We start from the raw sequence: 11,499 nt of genomic DNA, 5'->3' as shown, positions 1-11,499 counted from the left end.
AAAGTATAAAGCAGCAGTGCAATATCAGCGCGTGTTTCCATCTGGACGGAACACTGAGAACAAAAAGGGTGGTTTTATTTCCCCGCTGAGACGGATGTCCCATCCGTTATTCCTCTTTGGGAAGAAAAAGGCAAGTAGCTGTTTCAAAAGGTACCTGAGCTGCTTCATGTAGTATTATATCAAGCACCTCTGCCCAGATGTAGCCTACATGTTGATGAGTAGATAAAATGCTTACAAAATAATGCACGTCCTGGACTCCCACACGGCCTCACAGCCGTGACCGTTGGGGTTGGAGTTGTTCAGTTCGTCGAACACTCCGCTGTCGATCATCTCCTTCTGCCACTGGATGGGGACTGCGCCCGTGCTGAACTGCTTGAAGAACTTCTCGTCCTTGCCCTCAAACTTAACATCCTCGACAACAGACGTGTTTGTGAGCTTGTTCGTATCCTTGGCGTAGACCACGTTGGATTTTGGCACCCAGGGGGGCTCCACCAGCCCGGCCTCCAGACGATGGAAATTGATGCCCTTGAAAAACACGTGTTTTCGTGGGTCATCGCCGCTGCTGGTATTAGAAAGGCACAAATGACATTTAATGATCTGACTGAGATAGAAAATTAGGTTATAAAAGCAGTATGACAAGTATGGTGAAATGATTGAAGTGCATAGGTGATACAAATGTTCATATGGGGCATTAAAAGTTGCTTTAATCTTTGTGTCGTATTCGTTTCTCCCCCCTTACCTTGGTGCTCCGGTTTTAACTGCTCTTTCATTTACACATTGATCCTCACCAATTTTTACTTTTCTAGCCGTAAACAATGTCTCAGACTAATGATCTATATAAATTACTGCTGTGAATATACAAAGAATAGACAAAAATTGTAAATTGTATCCCAAATCGGAGGTCTTTGAGAAGACATGATACATTTTGTATAGGCACATACGCCCAGGAAAGAGACGGGTTCCCGTAACAAACATCTAATGTTTACTTTGAAATGTGGAACAGGTGTTACATGTTCAGTCTGAAAGGGGTTCATGTGAGTGTGTGTGTGTGTGTGTGTGTGTGTGTGTGTGTGTGTGTGTGTGAGTGTGTGTGAGTGTGTGTTTGTGTGTGTGTGTGTGAGTGTGTTTACCAAACCACTCGAAATTCAAAGAAAGTGGGGATCAGCTATTGTATATTATGTTTAAATGCCTAGTGTGGAGAATATCATGAGGCCTTGAGACATCAAATCAAAAACAATATTTGCGACTCAATTGGATGATGATAGACTGTAATTTAGAAACATTTTATATAGTTTACATGTCTGGTTAATTATTCAAGCAGAGTAATATTAATAATATCTTCATTATACCGCACTTTTCTTAAGAGAGTTGCAGTTAAAAAAGAACAAAACATCCCCTGTAATAAGAAATAAGATGTAAAAAATAGAACAACAGCTTCTTTACCAACCAAGTTACACCCACAGGTGTTTTCACTTAATTTGCCTGATTAGAACCTCACTCTCCTGTTGGAGCGAGACTTACTGTCATTATAGTTACACTAATAAATACCAACGCTCCCAACAACAATACATAAAACCTGTAGAAGTAGATAATACAGTGTAGGCTATGTCTCGACCAGTAGTTCCTAACCTCTTTGGCCTATGACCCCTTAAACTCTCATTACACATTTTACATGCGGATGACTTGTGCGCATTTCCACCTGTCGTTTTCAGATGATTACATTTAAAACATGTTTTTCTAATAACAAGAAAAGTCAAGAACTCAAGTATGTTTGTCACATTTCCTTTTCCTTACAGTAATCTTGTGACCCCTTCAAGGTGTCCTGACCTTCACATAGCATGTTATACATTTTGTTGATGGATGATTTGTTCCATGACTCGTATCACGAACTTGTGATTAAGAAAAGCTTTTACTTACCGGCCCCCAAGGCGATGCATCTTCTTCTTCTTGAGAAAGCATCTGATGATATCTCTGGTGGGACCATCGAAGTGTTTGTGTTCAAACTTGCATTCATCCTCCAGAGTGCGACGAGTCACCTCCTCTTTCTGCACCTTCTCTCTGAAGTCTTTGAAAGGCAAACGGGCGGCCACCATCTCATAAAGGCTGCAGCCCAGAGCCCACCAGTCCACAGCCGTGCCGTAGTACTCCTGCCTCAGGATCTCGGGGGCCATGTATCCAGTCGTACCAGCCTGAAAACACACACAGGGGACAGAGAAAGTAGGATGAATTAAAGAGACAGAAGCATTCTCCATTCTTCTGGGGTTTAACTTCAACAATACAGACAGTTGTACAGTCTGTTTAGATATTTACGTCTGGTTAGATTCTGGGGACCAGGGACGATATTGAGCCGCCTGATATATTTATGGTGCTCTGTTTTACCTGCTTAGGGTCAAAGGTCAAAGGATGGATTATGTATTTTTTTTAAACTTTTGCTGCAGGGAGTTTGAGCGTCAGGAATGGAGGGTCTGTTTCTTTAAAAATGACTATACCATTAGCATATAAAGGTTAAATGTTCAGGTTCCGGTAAGCCTTCTTAAAAAATTTTTTTCTAATAGTGAATTGGGTTGTAGATATAGATATACTTTTGTGTTATAGTGAAAGGCTCATCTTGCCTGCCCATCCAAATTATTTGTGTACAGTCCTACAGCCAATAAACCAGTGGTTTCCACTCTGGGGGTCAGAAAATAAATTGGACGAGATGATTAGCAACATAGGAGAGCAGTAATAAATATATTTCAGCTTAGGCTTTCATCTAATCTTTTTTTATTTTCTTCTGAATTACTGGATTATTTTGTCTTTTCAGACCTAAAATAACCCAACAAATTCAAATAAAACAAGGAAAAATGTGATTATTCTGAGATGATGAGGGGTCTCCGGCAAAGGATTTTTAAATAGACACTGAAAGACAATTCAACTTGTGACTTCAAAGTGCTCATGACTCCCCGAAAGAGATTTTAAAATTAATTTAATAAGGTTTTTCTTTTCTTTTCCCCTTTCAGGACAAACTATTTGAGGTCAGACAGAATAATCTATTCTGGTCCGTTTGAAGTTAATTTCAGTTATCTGCGACAGACTTTCTTTCTTGACCAGCTTCCACATGATGGAAAACAACATTAAATAACGAAACACGGAGACAAAAATACACACACAAGAATGCTGTGTGTGAAACAAAAAAGACACTGTTCCTGACCTCCATCAGGCCGGTCAGCTGATCATTGTTCACTCTGTATGCCGTGTGTAGAGAGCGGAGGCCTGCTGTGAATCTCCTGACTCATCTCCTTGGACAGACACGTGGAGGCCATATCTGGTACTAGTAAAGCAAAGATTAAGCAGCTAATGCTAACGGGCTTTGCTCTGCCCTCCCTTCATTTCTCAGCCAGTGTAGCAACCGACTGGGGAGGAGGTCAGGCACCTTTTAATAAGATTCATTTGAGTTACACAGCGTTATGCTCTCTCTCATGTTGTCTGTCAGAGCAGCACTAAGAGTCATTATATTTATTTCTGGTAAGCTGCTAGGAGTGAACAAATAGTGGCATTGAAAAGACAAACTATGATCAGGAGTGCACAGAGATTTTTTTTGGCTAGCATAAACCACAGAGAGGTGATACAGAGTTTCAATGCAGTGCAAACGCCACAGTGACACCCAAATTCAATTCAAAGAGGCTACTTTAAGTCGTTTTGTAGTAATTCTGGGTCTCTTTGTGGTCATTTTCTTTCTCCTTGTGGTCACTTTACGTCCATTTTTAGTTGTTTTTGTAATTTTGCATCTATTTTTAGTAATTTTGCATCTTTTTGTGGTGGTTTTGCATCTATTTTTAGTAATTTTGCATCTTTTTGTGGTGTTTATGCATCTATTTTAAGTCATTTTGCATCTTGTTGTCGTGGTTATGCATCTACGTTTTGTATTTTATTTTGCATGTTGTTATTTTATTTCTCTCTGGTCTATTTTTATTCATTTTGCGTGAGTCATTTAGCATCCCTATAGTCTTTTTTTGTCTCTTTTGGGTCATTTTTGTGTATACATTTAGCATCTCCTTGCGATCATGTTGTGTTTTTCTCCAGCAACATTTTCTGACTCAGGGCCTTTTTTACGGTAGGCCCGTTCAGTAATCCATCCATGTGAGCACCAGGAGTGTCAGACTGAGGCAAAATGTGGAGCTGAGTTTACAAAAAGATACTAGAATGAATAGCCATGGATGTGGGAAGGGGCCCATAGAGAATGTACAGGGTCCATTTTGTGCTACACTCCTGGCGAGCATTGTAGGTTGATCTAGGGACAGGTCACCGCACTAACCATCTGGCAGATCATTTTCCCTTTTGGCAGCTCCACAGCCAGTCCCAGGTCTGACAGCCGACACTGTCCTTTAGCATCCAGCAGCACATTTTCAGGCTTCATATCCCGGTAAATAACGTCCATAGAGTGCAGGTGGAGGAGCCCAGTGGTTATCTGGGCCATGTAGTAAACAACACGCTCCATACGGATACCCCGCTCCCCGAGCTCGTAGATGTGGAACCTGAGGTCTCCTCCGTTCATGAGGTCCATGACCAGGCACAGGTGGGTCTTGGTGTCGTAAGCGTAAGCCAGGTTTACAATGAAGAGGCTGTTGACCTGCTCCAGGATCTGCTTCTCCATAAGGGCCATTTTCTCGCCACCTTTCTTCTTCAGGCACCTCTTATCCAGCTTCTTGCAGGCGTACATCTGGCCTGTGTGTTTCACCTGCACTGCACACACCTGCAAGACAGAGGAACATTAGCTTTTATTACAGCGTTATTTATTGTTTATTAGGTTTTAATGTCTGTTGTTACTGTGTCTTTTTGCTAGGAGAGACAATATTACTTTTAATATAACAGTGGCCGCTGTGGATTCTTGTAATAATCACAGGGTGACGATAAATGCTAAAACAATTACAGAAAATGCTGAGGTCAAATCAGTGCGTTTACGTCTGTTGTATAGCAATATCACAGTAAAGTTTGCTAACATTAGCCTCCATAAGCTACTGGTCACACCAGACCAATAGAGGCAGGAGCAGCAACATCTGAGTATATTAAATTGAGTAAGGTTGCATTTAATTACTTATGAATTGAGCAAGAGAGGAATGTTACTTTGTTCTCACTTTCGCTCAGACAGACTAAATGAAGCAATATGATATTTATATTTTTATTAAGTTTTCTTGCACCTACCTCACCAAAGCCACCTTTTCCCAAACACCTGAATTCATAAAAGTATCTGTCAGTGATCTTCTGCTTCTCGTACTCCTTCCACTGCAAGAACCTATAAAAAAAGGGGCTATTTATATACTCTGAGAAGGGTCTTCCCTTCAGGAAGTCTGTAGTGGCTTCTTTTATCTGCTCCAACATCACCTTGTCAAAGTTTTTTTCTGATAAATCTTTGCATCTTTCAGCTGCCTCTCCTGTAAGGTAGGAGAGAAACGTCTTGGATTGAGGTTGACAGAACTTAGTGAGGATGCTCTGTTTGGCCTTCTCTCTGGCTTCATCTTCAGCAAAGCTCCAGTCACTCAGCTCCTCCAGGAACTCAGTGGCGACCATGTACTGCGGGTTAGAGGCCAGGAGAAATTGCTTGAACAACTTCCTCCCAATAGGCTGCTGCTCACACAGTGACTCATAGTCTTTCCCCACCGCTGCCTGGAGAGCAGAGCACATCTTTGGTTTGGGCAGCGTCAGGGTGAGCCACTGTTTCCTCAGCTGATCACGATCTATCTGCTGAGCCCTCAGGTAGGTCGTGTTGGCCACCAGGTTGTCCAGTCCCAGCAGGTCACCCATGTTGGATGTGTCCTGTGACATACCTGTAGGTCAGCTGGCTCTGATCAACTACTAAAGCTCACTCATCTGCAGGTTCTAGGCACAACTGAACACCCCAAGCACCTCCATCCTGAACATCCTCCACCTCTTGCCACTCCTTCTGCAGCAGTAAAACTACCACTGTCCTCTCGGATTTGCTGTAAGCTCAGTGTCTTTGTAAGCTTACTCGTAGAGGCACTAAGGGAAAGCAACTTATGTGGTCTGAACATAAGAGGCTTTAGGCCTGTCTATTTTAGGAGATGCAAAGTGTCTGTGTGCAGTAGTTGGGTTGCTAGCATGACGTGACGAGGTGGCAGATCCTGACCTTAGCAAGTTATGGCTGGTTATAGCTTATTATGAGATAATGAAGCCACCCAGAGAGCTGTGTGTGTATAATATGTGCAGAATGCAATGAAGTATGCAGACTTCATGGCTTATTATAGGAGAAAGAGTGAAAGCTTCACTTAATTAGCTCTAATTGGTAAGGTAAGTAAGGAGCCTACAGCCCCATTTGGACACGATGAGTTTAATGTGGGGACGTGGGGTAAGGTCATCTTTACCAGAGGTTTTGTGTGAATGCGCCACGTCAGTAATTATTCCGTTGAATGTCATTAATAAATTATGGCGATTTTCACCTTCTGTAAAACAATGAAATAATACCTCAGGCAATACTCCGAATACCCTCTGAAAAACATATGTTGATATACTGTCATATCCTGTTTATACGTAGTTTCCACACTTTTTGAGAATGTTGGCGCTTGGAGAAGTACTCATCACTTTTTTTGATAATTGCTTCCGTCCCACATTTGCAGTGAAGGTATTGCATGTTGCTGAAGGACGTTCACATAAACGTTTGAATTCACCCTGACATGTAGCTGTATAAGAGGCCCAACTCCTGCTGCAGAAAACATCCCCCAAACCATGACACCTTCTCCAAATTGAACTGAGTTCTTTACACACTTTAGGTTCATGGGTTAATGTTTCCTATCAGACACAAATAAATTGAACTTATTCTCATCACTGAAGTTACTCTGGACCAGATCTCCTCTGTCCATATAACATGCTCCTCAGCAATGACAAGTCTCGCCTTTTCATTCTTTCTGCTGATGAGAGGTTTGGTCACTGCAGAGTGGGCTTTCAGTCCAAATTGTCTTAAACAACGAGACACTGTGTGCCGAGACAGATCATTGCCCTGTTCAGCACTGAACTGGAGACCAACTCCAGCTGCGGTTTTGAATCAAGTCCCCAGTGAGAGTCTTCTCATAGTCCTGTCCTCTCGAGCACTTGTTTTACATGGACGACCGGCCTTTTTGAGGGACTCAAATGAATCTGTGTCCTTGGAAAGATTCAATATCCTTGAAATCACAGACTGTGAACGCCCAACCTCTCTCTGATGGCTGAGAGGGTCGACCCTTTGGCCTTCATCTGGACAACCTGCTGTCTCAGGGTTTCAGTCACCTTAGAGCGGCTCGCCATCTCGCAAAGTAACCAAGAGGTTACAAGGATGCCCCCTGGGCGCCTCCCTAGGGACGTGTTCCAGGCACGTCCAGCTGGGAGGAGGCCTCGGGGAAGACCCAGGACTAGGTGGAGAGATTATATCTCCACACTGGCCTGGGAACGCCTCGGGATCCCCCAGTTAGAGCTGGTTAATGTGGCCCGGGAAAGGGAAGTTTGGGGTCCCCTGCTAAAGCTGCTGTCCCCGCGACCCGACCCCGAATAAGCGGATGAAAATGAGATGAGATGAGATGAGATGTGTCATTTTGGGGTGCCTTGATTGCCTTCCTGTAAAACAAAATATAGTGAAAGAAGTAACCAAATATTTTACTTATAAGTGGCAATACCAGGGTAAAAATACTGTTAGAAGTGCATTCAAAATCATACTTATACACAAATATTAGCAGCAAACTGTACTTAAGTTATCAAAAGTGAAAGTACCTCCATTAAGTGTTACTTGTATTTATTTTTAGAGTACTTGAGTAAATGTTCTTAGTTAAATTCCACCACTGCTGATTAAAATAGTGTAGTTTAAGTGTGAAACTGGGACAAGGACCAACCTCACCACACATGCATAACAAGCACCAGAGTGCTTAGCCTGGCCGCCTTCCAGTAATACACTACTTATAGCAGTAAGGTCACTTAAGGATTTTAGACTACATTGTGAACCTCACAGATGTCCATATTTTAAAAAGTATTTGTTTAAAAAGTGGAGAATCATCCCAGCTCTGCCCTGCCTGAGTTTCAGTAAAGAGTAATGATGTTTTTCCACAAAACCCTTTTTTTATCGAACAAAAGAGGCAGACTTCTGAAATAATGTTTAAACCCAAGCAGGTGATTAAAGAAAAGACGAAATGAGTAAGTTTAAACCTTGGCAAGAATTCAATGCTAGACTTTGGTACTTGACTGTTTTTGATTCTTGGTAGTGACACATTTCTCGTACCCTTTCCTGAATCAAGAATATTTGTCTCAAAACTACATCATTTCCCTTTTTTAATTAGGGGATGAAAGAAAACGAGTGTTTACAGCTATACACACTTCTTTATTTTAAAAAGACAGTCACATTTTCAATGTGTGCTGAACACCACCACAGACAATAATGTAACATGTGACCAAACACTGCGACGAGGTTCATCCTTCTCTCCCCGATCCCTCCAGCCACATCAACTAATCAGTGACCGACGACTCTGCGCCGCTTTAATTTTGTCCGTCCTCATCCTTTGACACCAGCACTTCTGGAACATGCATTCATAAGTAGGAGGACAGTTGTCGGTGTCAGCGGCTCTCTGCACAGGACGCTGCAGTAATCAATATCAAGTCTGTCACCACGGCAGGTGTCGTCTGAGAATTAGCCCGCCTGGAGTTAGAGCTTATTTGCCGATTCTCTGAACCACCCAGTCCTGCTGGCAGAGGGGACAGCGATTGTTCTGCTTCACCCAAAGGGACATGCAGCAGTTATGGAAGGAGTGGTTGCATTCTCCCCATACAACTAAAAGAAGATGGAGACAGAGGACATAGAGAGAGTGAGAGAGAAAGAAAGAGGAGAGGGAGAGAAAGAAAGAGGAGAGGGAGAGAGAGTTAACAGGGAACAGCTTTGGTTGCACTGACTATAAAAGTGCACCCTTATTCATTTCAAATGGTGAATAGAAATAGAACAGATTTAGTTTATCTGTGATTTTTATTTATGTTTAAATATCCATCTCAATCATTGGCATCCATGTCATGCTTCAGTACAGTAAACAAGGTAACAGGACACTTAAAAGGGGTTTTCAAACTATGTCAAATGAGGATACACTTCTACTAAAAGGTCAACCTGCAATTTCTCATAATGCACGTACATTTAATATATACAGCCAATTCATCTCGAGGAAGATAGAGGTTTACAAGTTAAGTACACAGTAAATCTGCTGCCACACTGTAGAGCATCATTAACACTAAATATCATTTTCATGTGTTGTACTTTTAACAGGTTAAGATGGTTCATTTCATTCTACACCTTTACTTATGATATTAATCGTATTATAATAACTTGTTCTGCAGTTAGATCTTGTGGTTAGCTATATATTTATTAAAAAAATCTTACATAATGTGTTTAATCCAAACGATGCGATTTGAAACTATCTCTCTATGTGAATTCAGGTGAATGTCATCCATTCGACATTAAAAAACCCAAACTCTCCGATAAGCTGCCATCCAAACTCGCTATTATGGAGGACTAAGGTCTGAATAAAAGCATAAATAAACAAATGCATATATATAATATAAATTACAAAATAAATGCGTCAATAAATGTATAAGCAAATAAAATAAGAATTAAATGCATAAATAAATGAATAAATGCATAGATAAATAAAATAAAAACCCTACATTTATTTCTACATATTTGTTCACCTACATTTATTTTCTGTCTCTATGTTAAAGAGGTTGAAGGTCCCATTTTTTATGCATGTATTTATACATTTGTTTATTTATTTCATCGAGTATTTATTCCCCTATTTATTTATTTTAACATTTACATATTCATTCACTTATTTCTGTATTTATTTATACATTTGTTTATATCATCAAGTATTTATTCCCCTATTTATTTATTTTAGCATTTATTTAGTCACACCATTTCTGTAATTATTTGTCCATTTGTTTATTTCATCAAGTATTTATCCCCTATTAATTTATTGTTTTAGCATTTATTTCTATATTAGTTTATTTATTTCATCATATATTTATTCACCTATTTATTTATTTAAGCATTTATTTATTCATTAATTCATTTATTTCTGTATTTCATTAAGTATTTATCCCTCTATTTATTTAATTTAGCATTTACTTATTATTCATTTATTTCTGTATTTATTTATACATTTGTTTATTTTTTCATCAGGTATTTATTCCCCTTTTTATTTATTTTAGCATTTATTTCTGTATTTATTTATACATATGTTTATCCCCCCATTTATTAATTTTAGCATTTAATTATTCAGTCATTTATTTCTGTATCTATTTATACATTCGTTTAAATATTTCATCATGTATTTATCCCTGTATTTATTTATTTTAGCATTTATTTATTGAGACATGTCCAGTCATGATTAAGTGATGTTTAAACCTCCATGAGCTACAGCTAATGTTAGCTTTTCTGATCAACCTGCGCCAGTGTTTGTGTCGTGATAAAAACGCTGCAGTAACGTGTTCACTGGCCGACGCCGTCTTACCGACACAGTCCTCCTGTTTGTTTTCCGCCTGGCACCGGAGACAGGCGTCTGTAAATCAAGACGGACACGTTAAAGAGGCGCTACGGTCGCGTTAGCTTCACTTTAGCTCCACACTCACAGAGTCGCTTTCCTCGGACTCACCCATCACTTGTACCCGGCAGATGGCACAAGTGTCGCACTCGACGTCCCAGCTCCACATCGCCACAGCGTTCCACTTCTTTAGGGAGAACATCTTGTCCCCGCCGGACTTGGAGCCTGAAGAAGTGTTGTGAGAGAGGACTATCCCCGGCTCGTCACCGTCATCCATCTCTGCCGTACGGTAGCGCAGGTAACGTTAGCCACGGCGAATGGAAGGAGGCTGGGACACGTAAAAATGTCCGAGCTTGGCGGGGTGTGACGCATGCGCAATCAAAAGTAAAAGTAAAAAACAGTAATTTGATCTTCATTTGATAAGCTAGTAGATACATTCAAAGCTGAGCTAAATTGAGTGAGTATATGATTTACAATATAATAACAATACATTTTTAAACGTTTTAAAAAGGGGGGGGGTTCTTATTAAATTTAGCTTTGTGTAAATAATATTTATAATATTGATAATATCCAGACTGGGGGCTGGAGAGGTGCCAGTTCATCTCCTGGGCACTGCTGAGGTGCTGTTGAGCAAAGCGCCGAACCCCCAACTACTCGGGGCGCCGATCCATCTTTCCATTGATTGCATGTATATATATATAGGTCCTGTTTGTGCATGTGTGTGTATTTCGGGCCTGTGTGTGTGTAACCTGTATAATAATAACAGAGTGAAAAAAAATGAATTTCCCTTGTGGGATAAATAAAAGGATTTCTTGTTCTTCTTCTTATGATAATTGTTTTTTTTTCATCAACAAACTTGCATTTATTTTATTCATAACTTTTCCATTTCTTGCACATTCTCTGTCCACATATTCATAGTATATTATTTTTAGTATCAGTATGTATATTACACACATACTACATA

General features: G+C 40.4%; 2 protein-coding genes across 2 annotated transcripts; both read right to left on the bottom strand.

Moving 5' to 3' along the window:
* Positions 1-231: 231 nt before the first annotated feature.
* grk7b (G protein-coupled receptor kinase 7b) lies at positions 232-5,781 on the bottom strand (the record flags this gene model as incomplete). Its single annotated transcript, XM_083914191.1, has 4 exons — positions 232-562; positions 1,918-2,189; positions 4,295-4,732; positions 5,182-5,781. The coding sequence occupies 4 exons, from the start codon at positions 5,779-5,781 to the stop codon at positions 232-234; spliced, it is 1,641 nt and encodes a 546-aa protein (XP_083770317.1).
* Positions 5,782-8,326: 2,545 nt separating this feature from the next.
* On the bottom strand, positions 8,327-10,832 carry rnf7 (ring finger protein 7). The gene is made up of 3 exons (XM_083914391.1): positions 10,647-10,832; positions 10,506-10,553; positions 8,327-8,782 (listed from the first exon to the last, which is right to left on the bottom strand). The coding sequence occupies exons 1-3, from the start codon at positions 10,810-10,812 to the stop codon at positions 8,664-8,666; spliced, it is 333 nt and encodes a 110-aa protein (XP_083770517.1). The 5' UTR covers positions 10,813-10,832; the 3' UTR covers positions 8,327-8,663.
* Between the last annotated feature and the right edge of the window lie 667 nt (positions 10,833-11,499).

The sequence above is a fragment of the Echiichthys vipera genome (assembly GCF_963691815.1).
Source record: "Echiichthys vipera genome assembly, chromosome: 5".
NCBI classification, from domain to species: Eukaryota; Metazoa; Chordata; class Actinopteri; order Perciformes; family Trachinidae; genus Echiichthys; species Echiichthys vipera.
The sequence above is the reverse complement of the archived record's forward strand: the minus strand, read 5'-3'. Positions and strand labels throughout refer to the sequence as shown.